Raw genomic sequence first — 18007 nt, 5'->3', positions numbered from 1 at the left:
TAATACTTTTTGCAAGGAGGGATAAACAGCATTTAGAATCCAATTTATTTCTTCAAGACAAGTTTCTGCATTGTGCATAGTTTACATATGCATTTTCAGTATAGACTGAAGCAGCCTAATACCTGCACTTAAGTTGTAGATTTAAATCGATTAACAGGAGCATGGAAGGAAGCAAGGTATAATTCCTCCGCCTTGTTAATTCCATTAAAAAGGTAACTGAAAGGGGCCATTTCTATGTACTTTCCAGAACCAGGGACAACCTTCAGTTCATCATTTTCCCATACAACTCTTCCTCCAGCAATTGTCACCTCAACCTTTCCCTGAGGGGAAAAAGAATATTAGCATTCAAACACAATATTGAATAACTAGGTCAGGATGCTAAAATGAATACATAAACACACAAAATGTTTGCACTAGAATGTAGACAACCACACACAGGGAGAAGGAAAGCTGGCATATGAGCTCAACTGCAGCAGTGATGGGGACTAAATTAAAATTTTCTTTGGAATGGTAACTGGAATTTTGCTATGTTCTTTCCAATGGCATATTTATGTAGTCAAATTAACAAAATATAATACTGCTAATGAAAAGTTCCACATATGTTACCATTAAACCTGATCTATTGGGCCAGGCCTAATCAGTTCTAGATCTTTTAGGCCTTGATGCGGACCTGACAAGCGCAGATATCAGGCCTTCTTAATTGCTCAAGCCAGGCCCAATTGAATAAAAAAATTTTAAAATATAAAAATTAAAAATGATTTGGTGGGCCAGGCTAGAATAGGCCCAACTCATTTAAGGAGCCGACCTTAGTTAAGCTGGATCAGGGCAAGGGACCTGTTTAAGAAGCAAGAAAATGTATCTTACACGGTGAATAACAACCATGAAATAGTAGTGGTACCTAACCTAGCATGAGAAAAAATAATATCATATTTATGAGACCACATGTTTTCTTTATAGATAATCTTGTTTGCAAGCAAATAAAAAGCCAAGAATATTGCTTGAGGATTCTTCATTTACAACGTGAGAGCTTCTAAGGTGGGAATATACTGATGAAAAGTCCAGCCATCCTGGTCACAACTAGAAGGATGCAACATGTTAATTTTTACCTGAAGATGATTCGTAGATAGAACAATACTGGAAACTTGCACAAAAATGAGGGCTAATGGTCTGATAAGTCTTGAATTTGAATGAATTTTTAATTCTACTAAATGAACGGGAAGCATCATAGGAAAAATAAGAAACAGTCAAGGGCATAAGATATTGATGCTTCAATCATTTTCACTTTCTAACACTCATTGGATAAAACCAGTAAGGCCGTGTTCATGTATTTTAATTTCATTGGTTATCAACAAAAAGGAAACTAGTAGACTATAATGAAATTATTACCTTCCCTTTCTTGCCCTCATAGACATTTGTATCTGTTCGAGAGTGGTGAGACCTTGCACTAATTTCAAAGCTTGAGTTTGGATTGAATATAATTATATCTGCGTCAGATCCAGCAAGAATTGCTCCTTTTCTTGGATATATATTGAAGATCTTAGCACTGGAAAAATTCTCAAGGGATCAAAACAATTTTACATGCTTCAGGCATCTAAACATACATCAGATTGTAAAACATGTTACCCACGCATTTTCCTTTCTATCCCTCAACTTGATAGCAAACTCAAAAAGTGGTTATATATTGTTCAAGAGATCACTGATAAAACATACCATTCTGTGCTTGTCACCCGAACAAAATCAGTAACAGAAATTTGGCCAGATTCCTGTAGACAAGGAGAATTTGAAAGTGATATGAACTTATAGGTTGAGAGAAGGATTAGTGAAGAGTCCAGAAGAGCTTACCACCATTGTGTCCCAAACTAGATGCATCCTCTCCTCAATTCCTATATTCCCAATTACAAAATATAGTAAAAAGCAAAATGGCTTAAACTAAGTCCACATAATGAGGGTGTACATTTAACTAACAAAACCATTTTTCTCTTACCATTGACACCATTTGGAATTTTGCGGAAATCATCAATTCCGAGGGCTTTTTGTGTAGAATTAAATGTGCAATGATCAGTTCCCACAAGCTGCACAACCAAAAGATTATCATGGGCAATAGATTTGTGAGATCTGTTAAATAAGATATTAACGAAGATGTCATAGGCAATCAGAAGATGAAACATCAGAAGTTTTGACAAGCTATGACATGTATCTCATAACAGTTGTCTATTGTATGTATATTTTAGATGGCAGTATAAGTTAATGACTTAATGATAAAACCTTCTTGTTGTTCTGGGTTCAACAAAGGGATACTGGGAAGCACAAATTTGAACTGTTAAATGTGTTCATCACACTTTAAATTCAACAATATGTTAAATTGTTCATCATGCAAAGAGAGAAACCTGCAGAACTCCAGTTGAAAGGGCAGCTTGTAGGGCCTTGTCATGTCCTGATGCTCTAATAGGGGGACTCATGACATACCTGAAACACAATAATTTCTAAATGCTTAGATTACAGAATAAACAGACTTAACTGATTCCAAATAGATTGATAAATAAACCAACTAATGATGAACGTAGTATAGGTTTGTACTTTGATGCAGTGGTGAAATCAGGATCCCAAAGCTTAGAATCATCAAGAACCAAACCAGAAACCACAGGTTCTCCAATAACCCTCTGTCCTGCAGTTTGAAGAAAGCGATCATGCCTTTATGTTTTGTGAAAATTAAATCAATATAGCAACAGGTGGCAGTAGAATTGTAAGTTAGATACTTATATTTCTAAACAGAAGTACAGGTCTATTGGGCGTCCAAATGCATTTTGACCGAACTAAAAAGCAAACAAGCATATTGCAATTAAGTGGGATGAATTCACACCTGACTTTCGAGCTCTAGCTATCTCTTCCATTGCATCAATACTCATCACATGAACTACATAGAGAGGTGTGTTCACAAACCTCGCTAAATGAATTGCACGAGCAGTTGCCTCACCTTCCAGCTGAAGCATCAAACTACAAGCTAAGTTATACATGAAACCTAAGTATGCTTGAAATAATCACAAAGGAAATTAAACACACACACACACACACACACACACACACACACATACATATATGAGGGGTTATAAATCAGAGCTCCAACTAGAAATATATATAAATTGCTAAACTTTGTAAATCATTCATCACTAAACAATCCATTCCTGAAGAACTATGTGACTACAACCAATGCAAGATCAGATACAAGACCTTCCTGGCGCTTCAATTGGCTAAAACCATTGAACAATCCTACGACAACAAGATTGACCACATACAAACTACACAAGATATCTTGAAGTATGGAACGCTGACAAATACACTAAAAAATAAATAAACAACTACTTCACGAGTCTGCAACATTCTAAGCATAACTCCAACATAAAGTTTGTCATCCTGGAAATCTAAAACTCACAGAAGACCCATACCACACTCACCATATATATATATATATATATATATATATATATATATATATATATATATATATATATATATATATATATATAATTAAAAAAGAAAAGACTAAGAACGAGTAGTTTGATTAAAGATGAGAACCACACATTCAGTTCAGTCAACAAACAGCCAACAGACTATTCACTATTTCTGTTATTAACTAATTATCAGGGCTACACGCAAATCCAAGTTAGACAAGTGAAATTTTGATTTTCTGGAACTTCACAAGTCCAGATTCTCTGATCTGAATTTGGGGAATGCTGAGAAAAATCAAGGATGTTAAAGTGGCGCATACCTACTGTTACTGCCACACAGTGTAGATGCATTTAGATAAATGAGGGGTCAATTGACCCCTATTTTCCTTTGAAATTGCTCTTATGCAGATATGTGTTTTTATAAATTAACCCCTCTCAAATTTAAGCATTGAACCCTCTTTTTTGGCGGATAATATACTCTTATAATGAGAAATTAATTGATTTCTATTTTTATTAAAAAAAATAATATCTATATTTATTTAAATTGACTCTTAATAAGTTTAATTATAACATCTTTTTAATAAAATTAAAATTAAATGTATAATGTATAATTTTTTATTATTCCATCATCTCACAAGTCACAAGGCAATTTAATGAGATAAGTGAATGGATTTCAATTTCATTACTTCACAATAGGCCAAATAAATAATAAACAAAGAAAAATAATGGGTTAATGAAAAGTCATTAATAACAACTTTATAATCTAAAAGTCACAATAGCCCATTTCCTTTCTCTTCTTCTCATCTCTTCTTCTCATCTCTTCTTTCTCAACTCCATAACATTCTCCTTTCAATTTTTCTTTTATTTACTTGCACAAATAATCAATAGATATTTGAGCAATTCAAGGTATGTATAATTTGATAATATTAATAATGATGTAATTCTATAATTTGATAATATTAATAATGATGTAATTCTTGATAGTTTTTAGTGTATTGAACCTCATCGAGTACAATTGTAAGAATAGTTTTATAATATTTTACCTTTTTTTTTTTAATATGTTGAGCCCAGAAGAATAATTTTTTCTGGATCTGCCACTGCAGCCACATCCTCACCAACTTGGTAGGATATTTCTTCACTATATATATATATATATATCAAAGGATAGACACAAAAAAAGAGCGAAAATATCTAAGGCAACTTTATAGACCACGAGTATTTGCAAGGCACATTAACATTCCAACTCCCAAAACAACAGAACACCTGATCTGGTAAATTACAATCATGGCACTATCTACCCTCTTCCAAAGGAAGTGCATATGTATGCTTACTATCACAGTATCACCATAGAAATCCAAAGGACTCTTGAGAGTAAAAAGTGTTAGAAATGAGGCTAACAAGCAGATCATGCGCTAAAAAAAATAAATCCAGAAGGCAAAGTAAGTTCAGAAAGCTAGATAATATGATTTGAGATTTACCACTGGTGGCCTCGAAAGAGCATGCCCCTCTGGACCAGTAATACCAAGTTCTATCATTCTTTTCTGTCCTTCAAATACAGCATCTCCATTTTCTGCATGGACCATGGCTAAGGCACCAAGAGACTTGCACATTTTGAATCCTTCTAACATAAGCTCATCATTGATCATAACAAACCCCTTGTATGCCATAAAAAACTTGAAAGAGTTTATACCTACGAATTCCAAATGTATATACAATTTATTGCAAACATATAAATAGCACAAACTGAATCAAAATCCAACAAAATCTGGATTAGGCAAAATGGAAATTAATAATACCGACCTCTTTCCTTCACCATAATTTCCATTTCCTTTGAAACAACTTCATCCCATTTGGTGATTGCCATATGGAAACCGTAATCCATGCAAGAGTTCTTTGCCTTTTTTTCATAGGCTTCAAAACCTGCTGTTAAACTGCCATTGATTGGTAAGACAAAATCAATATGCATTGTTGTTCCACCTGCTAAAGCTGCAGCCTGACCACTGAAGAAGTCATCAATGGCCTCGGTACCCATAAATGGTATAGCTAGATGGGTGTGGGGATCAATTCCTCCTGTTAATGTTTCAAGGAAAAAAATCAGTCATATGATGGGCACTTAGTACTTAATTACATATTGTGTTGGAAATCATATTAGACTTTATTTTAAGCCAGATGCCCTAGATTGGAATTACTTAATAATTTCCACCAATAAGCCCCCAAGATTTTCCTTCCATTCATAAAAAGGTTAAAAATAGCAGCACTGATAAATCATGTATGTATCCATAGCATGACAATTAACCTGGCATGACAAACTTTCCAGTCGCATCAAGCACCTTAACATCATCACCAACCTGCCAATGGAAACCAAACAATTCAAATGCGAATGATGGGGAGCACAATAAAAAGGAAAGACATCAAAAATAAATACCTGGCTGAGAATAAGCCAGAAAACTAGGCAACTGAGCACCAGGAGAGGGCAATGGACAGATATCACATTCTATATAGAACAGAGAGGTTCATTTATAAATTGTAAGGGCATTAGTAGATATAGACTTCAACAGTAAGAAGTCCATAACTACAGAGTCAAAGAAGCTTGCACTTTTTAACGCCACTTCTATGCCAAGTTGGAAGGCTTAGTTATTACTTGCTTCAAGGTGTACCACTGAAATGCAGGAAACATGAGAAAACATAGTTGATTGTTTTGAAGAAACTCTATGAGTGATTTCAAAATTAATTTTCCAAAAAAAAAAAAAAACAGTTCAGAGTTTCTCCTTTTTCAAAAAGCTTTTCAAAGAAAATTCTTTTTTTTTTCATGCTTGGAATCATTGGAAGTCCTTCAAAATCTCATGGAACATATCTAGATCAACCAAAGTACAAGCTAAATTAATGTTTATTTTTTGTTAGTTTATCAACAACAAAATCCAAATCTAGCAAATAATTTAAAGATCGATTTTGAGTGGCTACTCCTGAACCACAGTCATGTAATCCATTCCCCAACCTGACATCAAAAGATCTCAATTTGGGTGAAGAGAACCGCAAATTATAACCAATTTCTAGTAATGAAACCAAGAAAACATTGTAATAGCTTTTCTGTTTACTGGTAGATTGGCAGATCATTTGTACCTAAGATAGTTACATACTAACAGGGATTGGCAGTATATGAAGGAAGTACAAATCAGAGCCATAATTACTGGAAAGTTGCAGAAAAAAAAAAGGGTACAGCTTAATTCAGCAGTGATGTTTTAATCCTTGTATGACAAACCTCCTCTGCGACAATTCAAACAGGAAATATATGAAGCAAACCTATTTTATCTTAAGGGCCTGGAACCAGTGAAATTTGTTGGATAGCTTCAATTTACTTGCTCGTATCTTTTGCAATAGCTAGCCAATTTTTTGTATTCTATTTGTTTTTGAAAATTCTGGGTTACTCTCAGTCTCCAAAGTAGACTAGTCATGCGCTCTAGTTACATTAAAAGCTCAATAGATAAACAAAAACCAAGAAATAGACCTTGAGATTAGGATTCACAGCTACAATGATCCCATCCTTAACATAAACATCAGCAACCTCTTGATGATGAGCATTCACAACAGTTCCTCCCTTAATCAATAGCTTTGATGATGATGATGCTGGAATTCCACATCCAGCTTCACCATATCCAGTCCCAACTTCACAGAACTGCAAAAAAACGCCATAAAAAAAAACCCATCAATTGAAATCCTTTTATTTTCAAACCTCGAATGCTTTCAGTACTAGTGAAGTCATTCCAATCATTTTCTGGGTATCCAAACAGAGTTAAGATCAAACCGGAAAAGGCAAGTTCTAACTACCTGGTTTGATTGTGATACTGAAGGACAAGTAAAGAGAAGAAGTAAGAGCGATAAGAGAGAGAGAACACAAGCTGTGGAAGTCGAAGCCATGGGATCTGCAAGCAATCAACTACTGCAAGTGATGCCTGGTTGGTCATCGACCGCCTTCTGCGTCGTTATATCCATTTTAAAATTTTATAATCTTTTTTTTTTCATAAATTATTAATTTTTTTAAAACTAATTATTAATTTTTTATTGAAATTAAAAATGTAACTATTTTTAGTATTCTAATATTATTGATTTCAAGTAGAGAGGTTTATTATAAATTATTGAGTTATAATAAATCTAATTTAAGAAGTTGGTGAGCATAAATTATAAGAAAAAAATTGGTGTACGTAAATAATTAGTGAAAAAATTAAGACAAATTGATTTATTAATGTGTTCATCGAAGTATAAATTATATGAAAATAAATTTTTATTAAAATTATCATAATTTTAATAATAATTTATTTTTATTATTAACTCGTATCTATGTTTTATCTTTAATAAAAATAAAATTTATAAATTACATATGATGTAATTCTTTTTTTATAGTCTTGTAAATAGCATTCACAGGGGATTTATATACAATGAATGAATATATGAAGTAATTTTCATTTCCTTTTTATTTGGTATGAAACTTTGTAATATTTATATTCAAAGTTCTCTTTTGTAATTGGTCTAATTTTCACTTTCTCGGCAAGTGTTGTAAGGTGACCGCCATTCTTTGGCTAGTTTTCACCCTTCCACTCCTTGAGCTTTAGGGTTACATCAGCATCATCTTTAAAGTTTAGTTTATATCACAAAAATATTTCAATTTAACATTACCATAATTCCTAAAGTTACCTTCCCATTGATATTTCGACTAATCAGTAATCCCTGATGTGAATATACTTGAGTGGAATAAAAATTATAAAACTAAGTTTCTCTATTATTAAGTGACCTTTTAATAATAAAAAATACTTACTATTTTCAAACTGATTATTTAAGAAAAAAAAAAAGTTTATCAGAGAAAGAGAGAGATCTATATATAGAGATAAATGAGCTTAGTATCTCAAGCCGATTTCAATGCGAGATTCTCACAATGAGACTCAATAATTAATTTGATGTCTTATGGTCCATTTTGAAAAAGTCTTTCCTTTTAAATCAAAATTTTTGATGCCTTCAAATCATTTGAAAATAAAAGATGTATTGCGCACACACACGACTCAGTAAAAACTAGATTATTATAACTCATATTATTATAATATAATATAATATAATATAACTAACTAATTAGTAAAATCTCATAAATTCTCGTTACACATAATATAGAGTAAGAGTATTTCAAGCTAGATAAATAATATTGAAGTACTCTGTTGTAGAATCGAATTATAATTAACAAAGTATGAGAGCTTTATATTTATTAATTAAAGTTAAGCATTCAATTAAAATCAAATTAAATCGTTAAAATTAATTTTATAAATATTATAATATGAACAAAAACTAAAATATAAAAAAAATAAATTAAATCAAATCGATCTAATTTACTTTAGTTTGATTAGAATCCATCAATTTAACTTAATAAGCTTTTATTTTTTTATTTAGACATAATTTTGACATATTTTTATGGCATTGGCTTTGGTTTAAATTTAATTTTTAACTTAATTCATGATTTTTATCTTAATTTAAATTTAATTTACATATAATTTAATTTAATTCGATTTTACTAAAATTTTTTATAAAAAATTAAAATAAATTAAAATAATAAAAAATTTTAAAAAATAAAAGTAAACCAAATTAAATCAATTCTATAACTTATTCAATTTGAATGAAATGGGCCTCACCCCCATCATTCACTGGAGTAATTCTATTGGGTTATACAGAGAATTTGGTATTCCTGGTTATTTTATAGACATCGGCAACTCTACGTTTCATAGCAGATTTTTTTAAATGAAAGAAAGATTAACCAATTATACATGCCGTCACGCAACAATATACAAATTCTATACAATTCGTAAGTCAATGCTAACGATAACAAATCTACAATCACTTTCTAATTTTATTGATTTTTTTTATTATTTTTTAAATATAAATAGTTAGAGAAATTAAAATATATAATAAATTTAAATTTCTACTTTATTTATTTTAAAATTTATTATTTTTAACTTACATATTGAAAAAGGAAAGGAGAGATTTACAATCAATGGCAATCTTGTGTAGCATGTAATTTATTTTTTGTTATTTAAAATATAGTGTTTATATAAAATAATGGATAAAATTATAAGTGAAAATATTTTTAAAATAAAATAAATTTCCTAGGTTGAGCTTTGGAATATATTAATTAATAATATTTTATCAAAATTAAATAATAGGGTCTTAAATATTAACGTATAAAATTAATAAATTTTTTATTTTCTATTAATAATTTAATTACTAAATCTTTATATGAAAAAATTATTTTAAAATTTTTTAATAATGTTAAATCAGCATAATTGCCATATTATACATGTATATTTTTCCATTTTCATGCCAGCTCAAAACGGCATAGTGTTCAGTCGTTCTAAACGCTAGGGGAAAAAATGGCTGCGTTTAGGGTTTAGGGTTTAGAACGAGCGCAAGGTTTTGCTCTGTTGGGAAGGTCGGTAAGTTGCAAGCAGCATTTCAATATTCCTAACGTATATTAAAACTAAAGGATCAAGGTTTTTAGTCCTTGTAGCCTTGTACGCTCTATCTGCTTGAAGAATCTGCTAGCAGGTGCTTCTTCAATGGAGGCACTGTTAGGATTCGAGGAGCAGACTCTAGTGGTTGATGCTGATGACCAAGTGAAATCGTCATCATCGCGTAGTTACAAGTTGGTGCCATGGTTGAACTGGGATGAGTGGGAATGGGTTAGAGATTCTCTTTTTTCTGATTCTCCAGACAAGATAGTATCTGCCATTAAAAGAGTAAGATCCCATTCTCTTTCTCGCTATTTGGTCTCTCTCTCTTTTTTTTTTATTCCCTGGAAAATGGATAAATTTCTTGGCATTCTCATTGTAAATGCCTTATTTTCTGTATGTGTCTATCAATACAAATCTTCTTTTGGGTTTAGATATCGACATGGCGAAGCAGAGGATGTCTACCCGTTGTGATTGATGTCACAGCTTCAATCATCGAAATTCAGCAAAAGGATCCTTTCTTTAGGTAATTTCTTTATTCGAGTTTGAGCAGAGTCAGGTAGGTATTTTCTAGGTTATTTTTTTAGAGCAGATTTTATTTCTTTCAGAAGCCCAAATTCGAGCAAAAATAAATGAGAAGAAAATTGCTATTTGAAACGCATTAGTTTTGTTGTTTTAGGGTTCTTATAGTTTGCACTTATCCTTGTTATTATTATTTGATTTAGATATCACAAATAATATTTCTGTTTTTTCCCTCACTGTAGAAATGACCTACCAAGCGATGCTATACATTCAGAGCAAATGCTAGCCATGCTATATTGCATGGCAATCTTGAGGTAAGATTTCTTTGCTTCACTTTGGTTTTTATTCTTCCTTTCTGGCTCTGCAATGGTATTCATAAATGCTGCTCGATAGTTCTCTAGAAAATGATGATGATAGCATGGGCTGCTTTCCAGCCTTACCTTTTAGTTACATGGACATTGAACTTTCATGACATGAATGTTGTTGGCCATGAAACTTGTGCAAGGTTACACTTGAGGTTTATCTGATTATGTTGGTTAGTTTTGTATGACTCTGTGTGAATACAGAATTGTTAGGCTGACATTGAGTTTTATTCCTCAAGGCTTGTGAACTGTGTTGTTGAGAAGACACGAAAAAAAACTGAAATTTCAATTGCTGAGGCAGCTGGTGCAATTGGTATTCCGCGTACACTGATTGACATTCGTCATGGTAAGCCCAGTCCATTCTGGACAATAACTAATGTAGTCATGTGAATAGAAAATTGTGTTCCATTTTCTTTGGAAATTTAGTGTCTTTATGATTTATTGGCATATTTCAGAACTAGAATTGTAACTTTTGCAATTCCCACAATTCTTAAATAACATAATGATTACATTACTATTAGACAATTGTGATTAAAATATACCTAAAATGTATTAAATTCTTTAACTGCTTATAAGCATGCAGAGTGAATTATCTTTACTGCAAGTTCTGTAGTTGTCCAATAATTTGATGCATGGAATATATTCTTGACATATTTTGGTTTGAAAACGTGGGAACTCATTTCTTTATTTGTTGATGTTTTTCTAATTGTAGAGGGTTCTCACCGTGATCTGCCTGCACTGACCCTAGTTAGGGATTCAGCAGCTAAGGTATGCTATCTTTGTAAAATTCTTGTAATCATTTTAGTTGATTGTCTTCTACAGGATTTAATTTAGTTATTAGAGTTTGTCTAATAAAACTGCCATATCAATTGCTTATGGTTTCTTTTCGGGCTACCATTGAACCAACTACCCCCCAAAAGCCAGTTTTTGCCACTCATTTTCACTGGTAACTGCTTTCTAGAAATAACTCAGGCATACTCCTTAAATTAATGTTTGCTAATCTTCTGAATGCACTGGCTCTTGCTTGAAGACATCTTCTATTAAATCTACTCTAATTTTTGACTGGTAATTGTACTAATTCAAGTAATCTTAAACTTGTAAATACTTGGATCTTTAGTGGAAGAGTTGAGACATTTTTCAGTGTAAACAATTTGGGACTGCATATTATATTCATAAAGGCCAATAGATTCAGTTGGCTCTTATTGTTTCACACAAAATGTTTTGCCTGTGGATAACACATTCTGTTCATTAATTGAACTGTATTATGATAGAATTTTGTGAGAATATTTTTATTTTGTGGCATCTAATGTCTACAAAGTGCAATTCATCATATCTACTGTTGATAATTTCAGGCAATTCATTGGTTGAAATCTTATTATTGGGAGCCTCAGACAGAACAGATTCCATTGAAGAGACATGGAACTGCTGAAATCAGGAAAGAAATCAAATCAAAACTCCGAGAATTGGCATCATGCTTGAAAGTTAGGCAGAGTTCCCTGCCTGGTTCTTCACTAATCAGAGGAAAACGTGCGTTTGGATCTCTTTCTTTTCCTGTTTGTTTGATACTATGATGCCTTTTCTCTAGCTTATGTAATCTGTTGATGACTTTATGGAGTTTTCACAAAGGATTATAGGCTATTGTGTATCAAGTTTTGCCTTTCTAACTTTAGCAGCTGTTCTTGTCTATAAATATTCTTAAAGCTGTCTTCTTATTAAGTAGTAGTTTTTTGAAAATAAGTCTGCTTGGTTCATTGAAAGTAGCATTATAGCATTTGAAGCATTAAAAAAAGAAAGGAAGCTGTTAAAATATAAGTAGTTCAGATGCTGACATGATTTTGGGGCTTTCAGTTTAATCTCTTTGGTATCTACACATTAAAGACAAATGCTGTTTAGGCTGTCATATACTCAGATTTTCTTTTAACCTTTACGTAGACTGCATTAGTTCTTTAATAGGTACATCTTAGCCTGAATCCTGATATGATATTGCTATTCCCAGTTTTTCTCATAAGGTCAGAAAAGCAATTATTTTGTAGTGCCTTGTTGAATACCATAGGAACTGCTCAACTGTCTGCCACTGCTAAAGCAGTCTCAGTTTAACCATAAACCTTAGGATTTTCTGTATCCTAACAGGGACAGTGCATGCATGTGGTGTTATATTCTTTAATTTGGTTTAGCATGTTCTATTATGTAATTACAAATCTTCATTGTCACCAGTTTAGGATTTTGCAATCTTCATTGAATACCATAGGAACTGCTTAACCATCTGCCACTGCGAAAGCAGTCTCGGTTTAACTGTAAACCTTAGGATTTTCTGTATCCTAACAGGGACAGTACATGCATGTGGTGTTATATGCTTTAATTTGGTTTAGCATGTTCTATTATGTAATTACAAATCTTCATTGTCACCAGTTTAGGATTTTGCAATCTTATTAAGCAATAAGCATAATGTTTGTAGGTGGCAAACATCGGGAACAGCTTTGTGGCCGTAATAAGTTTTTTTCACTTATGGCCAGCAAGCTGAATTTGTCCAAATCTGGGGGTAAGATATTGTGCTCTGTTTCTTTTCTAGGAAAATTTTGATAGATGCCAAAGATATTGTGCTATGTTTCTTTTCTAGGAAAATTTTGATAGATGCCAAAGTTATCTGCATATCATGGTTTTCTTTCCCTCTACAGTCTGAAAGCACTAGTTAATTTTAATTCATGGTTTTATTTCACTCTGCAGGGACTCATGGTAATTAGCTTCTGTCCTCAAATATTAATATATTTATGGAAAAAGGTCTTTTTTTTTTAAAGAAAAAAAAAAGGAAAAGGAAAAAATATTAGTATTATCAGCACGTATAAGATGCATTCTATTTGCTGATGATGTACGTATGTTCAGGTTCTAAGAAGCACACTACGAAGACCTTGAAAAATCTTGTTCATTTATATTCCTCCTCCTCCTTGGAAGTACTGTCTGTATTGTTGGAGTTCTTGCTCAAGGCTTTGGATTCATCAAATTTGGTGCAGTTTCCTAAAGATTACCAAATTGGCCAAGACATGCACAAACTGTTGGACGATTGGAAGCTTTTAATAACTAAATTATCAAACAAGGTACCAGAATTACTTCTAATGCTTCTGAAGGCCATTTTAAATATGATTGAGGCTCAAGAAGCGATAAAATATGAAACAGGTAACTTCAAATGCAGCAATGTCTTCTAGGTTCACAAAAATATTGCAGGATTCTTGTTGACTTCATTTGAAATTTTTATTCAGGAACATATTTGGCATCAATGGAGTATAGGACAGGAACTGACAAAATTGAACAACTTTCTTTTTTATTCGCATGGCTTGTTGGACAACTTAAGTTACTGAAGCCCTTTTGCCACAAAAGTGCCAAAAACAAAACTGAAGTCTTTGCAACAGAAACAGATATGTCAAATCCAATTCTGATGGAGGTGTTGCGTAAATGTCTTATGATATCGTCATGTGGCAATAAGCAACTTATGGATTCAGCATTGCATCTTGCTGAGCTTATGGGCAACAGCCATTTGATGGAGAAACTCACCAAACTAAGTTGTGTGTGTTTTTCAGATTTAGTTGTCACTGAAGAAATTTTTTCTCCTAAGAGTTCTAATAACCTACTTGTCCAGCAAGATGAGTCTATCCATCAAGCGGCCAATAAGCTGGAGTCGGTAAAACTTCACCTAGCTAAGCACAAAATTGAGAAGACAACAGATGGTGATTTGGGAAGAGCAGGCAGATGGTCTGTGGTGAAATCATGGAACCCATGTCCGATTGGTATGTTGCCTCGTGATCTTGGGTCTTCTGGCTGTCTTCCTGTCCTTGACCATAATGATGTCAGTAAGAAGTCTGTGGATTCATCAGAAAGGACACAGATCTCGGTAGCGAAACATAGTGGTGCAGAAGAACCTAGTTCTAGTATTCAATGTGATAACCCAAGTGCTGAGAGAAGGAGCAAGAGGGAAGCTAGTTATGATATTTGTTTATTAGATAGGTCAAGTTTTAAGAAGATGAGAGAGACTGTATATACTTGTGATTCAGATGAAGATACTTTATTACCAGATGATATCACAAGCTGTCTGGTGATAAATGGGGTCTGGAAGAAAGTCGGGGAGGAGCTTCGTGCTATAATGTCTGGTGTAGGGACTTTGGTTTAGTCACTGCTTTATTTATCATTTAATTATGCAATTTATTTATGAAGATCAACCTGGAATCATGAAAACATTTGCACATTTTAGGTATTGAAGCAGGAATGTGAACGGAAGCTACTGCAGACACATAATTATCAGCTATTGTTTGCGCACACATTGATATATACATAAAAACATGCATACATGCTACCTTAGAGATCTCATTCCATGCTATTGGCAATGGAATTGAGAAGCCGCATTTTTTAATTTGGTTTTACTAAAACACCTTGCATTTTCTTGTCATTATTGTATGGCCTCTCCGCCATGTTCTGGTCCGTCAATGTCGAACTTGCCCTGATCTGAACAAGCTGGCATTATTGCCATCCCAATCAACTATATAATTTATGGCGCATTAGATGCACTATCTTATCATTTCAGATCAATACTAAGTTACCAACTTCTGAAATGGACTCCATTCAAGCACTGTAAGAATTGGATGGAGGTTGACCATGAGACTCTTATTTTGCAGCTCTTTCAGAGACACAGGTCACCTTGTTGATTTACATGCCTTGCAAGAGAGGCAATTGAACCTGTCAACAAACATGTACAATTTTCTTAAAACATCTATGAATAAATTAAATTCTTTGAAAATGTTGGCAAACAGTGTATTTGGTTAAAGAAGTCACTTCACCTGAAAATTTACACCCAACTGTAACTACCCATAAAAGTTCTCCCCTTGTTTGTAAAATAAATAAATAAATACAAGTGAAAAAATAAAAGTTTAAGAGGGTACCAGGTGGGCAAATTTCATTGGCTGAACTCCATCAGCAATCTATATATCATCATCATACCAATCTAGCAGGGGAGGAAAGCCCGGCAGGGGTGACCTGAGAACACACGAAAACACAACCAATAGAAGATAAGGGAATATGTGAGGGTGGCCACATGTGATCTCAGGTCGCTCCTGTAGGAATTTTCCACATTTCATATCTTACAAATCCAGGGTAATGCAAGGGGTAATTGATTCCGAAGTTATATATAATCACAAGAAATTGTACTACACAACACTCCATAATAAATACGACCATATGGTACTTTCTATTACCAAGACATTTCCATTCTATAGAGATAGAGACCATATATAGTTGTACAAATTGTACTGTTTTCACCCTCAATTGTACTATAATCAATCCACTGGGGGCCATATCATTGTGAGAAGACGATTCTAGCGGCAGTACATGACATTTCAAGATAGTACATGGCTAGTATTAGCATACAAAGTATCATGGATTAACATTTGGTTTGCTTGTTTCCTACAAATTTGACCAGATTTTTTTTTTTTCCCAACAAGTTACGGGGTCATGACATTCCTCATCTTTTCTAATTCCGTCACTGCCTGTAATTTTTTTTTTTTTTTTCATAATGGATAATAATGTGTTTAACTTAAGAATATCAAAATAAACAAATATTATTAATTAATTTAAAAATAATGAAAATAATTGTTGGATAACTAATCATGAAAAGAACTTGTTTATTTGATCTCCTAATAAAGTCTTATCTTTTAATATTAAAAGGTAATCTTTTTTTTTTTAATAAAAAAATTGGGGCTTGTGAGTTGGACTTTAATGATGAAATTACACATGTTATGCTGGAAGGTTTAAAAAAGACTATTTATTAGTGTTGTTTGAAGACAATCCAAGTAGTTAGACCTAATGATAAATTAAAATTTGTTTCCTTGTGAGTTTAGAGATTGTGTTTTAAGGTTGAAGGATCACAATTTGAGAAAAGGATGTTTATCATAATTAGTGCACACCAATAGAAAATAACTCTTCAACTTCATATGTGGGAAATGGGATTTTTTTTTTATAATAATAAAGGTTAGTAATTTAAATCTGAAGCATTTTTTTAGATATAATTAAAAAGGAAATTATTCATTTGCCCAAAAGCTTGTTGATTAAAATATATGAACTTGATGCAAGCTAACATGACCACCAAAATCTAGCCCATTATGGACCTCAAAGCCCCTACAACTTTTAAGGAAATGGAACCAAAAAGTTGAAGCTCTCTTCCATAATTGGACAATACCACTCAGTTTTTTTTTTCATCCCTATATACTTATAATCTAATTTAATTCAATGACTAAAATTGTGTCACTCGTTTAATAAATTTAATTTTGAGTTGGAACTTCTTTAATCCTCCTAATATATTGTTAAATTTTTTAATATAATTTTTTTAAAAAGAATATAAAAAAAAAATGAGAGAGAGAAGAAAAGGGAATGAAATAAGTCTTTCCATCAACTTTTGAGTACAACAATGAATGAAATTTGTAATGCTTTGGCAGAGCTTGACCCATAATGTAGTCTTTCCTAGTGTTAAAAGAAGATGATGTTTCCCTCTAAAGAAAATTTTGTCTTTCTGGCCAACCCATCACCATTCAACACCCAAGACCATCAGTATCTTTTCTTTCTTCTTTCTCTATAAAATTGAAAAAGCTTCATTAACATGGCATCATTGTTTTCTGAAGTGATCACTCTTGGTTTTCTCAAGCATCTCCATAGCTTACTTTCACAATGGTTCAAATTTCAATCACATATGCCTGAATATACCTCAACTTTCTTTTTTTTTTTTCTATTGGATCCACTTATTGATGGAGAGAATTGATTGGTGGCTTTAATCATTATAATTTTTATTATTTCATTTCAATTTAAATTTTCTCCAAACATAGGATATCAATTATAAATAATTTATTATTTACTGAAATTAAAAAAAAAATTTAACATATAGATCATGATTATTATGATCCTTCTTTGGTGGCTATTGACAAGTTCATGAGTGGTAATGATGCAAAGATCCAAGAAGCAAATCCATTTCTTTTATGGAATGTAAATGCATTATTATGACCAAAAGTTGGCTTAGATCCTCTGCATGTGCATTTTCATGATGTAGTTGAAATAATATATAATTTTAAATATTAATTTAATATTATTAAAATTATTTTTAGAAATATAAAATCTTGAATTTAATTTTTAAATTGAAAGTAAATAAATATATCATTTTAATCAC

The 18007-nt window shown here is 32.4% G+C and overlaps 2 protein-coding genes and 1 long non-coding RNA gene across 4 annotated transcripts; 1 reads left to right on the top strand and 2 right to left on the bottom strand.

Moving 5' to 3' along the window:
• Window positions 1-22: 22 nt before the first annotated feature.
• Window positions 23-7555, bottom strand: LOC110643670 (dihydropyrimidinase). Its single transcript, XM_021796127.2, has 13 exons — window positions 7272-7555; window positions 6952-7119; window positions 5743-5794; window positions 5247-5516; window positions 4925-5136; window positions 2861-2981; window positions 2578-2665; window positions 2388-2466; window positions 1985-2072; window positions 1843-1883; window positions 1711-1763; window positions 1387-1543; window positions 23-320 (listed from the first exon to the last, which is right to left on the bottom strand). Exons 1-13 carry the CDS (start codon window positions 7359-7361, stop codon window positions 129-131), a joined length of 1611 nt encoding a protein of 536 aa, XP_021651819.2. The 5' UTR covers window positions 7362-7555; the 3' UTR covers window positions 23-128.
• A 2270-nt stretch (window positions 7556-9825) lies between these two features.
• Window positions 9826-15020, top strand: LOC110643671 (protein LAS1). 2 transcript variants are annotated; one of them, XM_058138660.1, is made up of 9 exons: window positions 9826-10216; window positions 10363-10454; window positions 10693-10764; window positions 11052-11158; window positions 11525-11580; window positions 12165-12339; window positions 13268-13351; window positions 13693-13983; window positions 14067-15020. In XM_058138660.1, the coding sequence occupies exons 1-9, from the start codon at window positions 10037-10039 to the stop codon at window positions 14969-14971; spliced, it is 1962 nt and encodes a 653-aa protein (XP_057994643.1). In that variant the 5' UTR covers window positions 9826-10036; the 3' UTR covers window positions 14972-15020. The 2 variants fall into 2 exon arrangements, with proteins under 2 accessions (XP_057994643.1, XP_057994644.1); XM_058138661.1 differs by lacking the exon at window positions 13268-13351 and having other exon boundaries at window positions 9846-10216.
• A 60-nt stretch (window positions 15021-15080) lies between these two features.
• LOC110643672 (uncharacterized) lies at window positions 15081-16040 on the bottom strand. The gene is made up of 2 exons (XR_002492693.2): window positions 15738-16040; window positions 15081-15534 (listed from the first exon to the last, which is right to left on the bottom strand). It is a non-coding gene; the product is annotated as an uncharacterized LOC110643672 (long non-coding RNA).
• Window positions 16041-18007: the final 1967 nt, after the last annotated feature.

This window comes from Hevea brasiliensis, chromosome 16, assembly GCF_030052815.1.
Source record: "Hevea brasiliensis isolate MT/VB/25A 57/8 chromosome 16, ASM3005281v1, whole genome shotgun sequence".
Classification (NCBI taxonomy): Eukaryota; Viridiplantae; Streptophyta; class Magnoliopsida; order Malpighiales; family Euphorbiaceae; genus Hevea; species Hevea brasiliensis.
The sequence above is the reverse complement of the archived record's forward strand: the minus strand, read 5'-3'. Positions and strand labels throughout refer to the sequence as shown.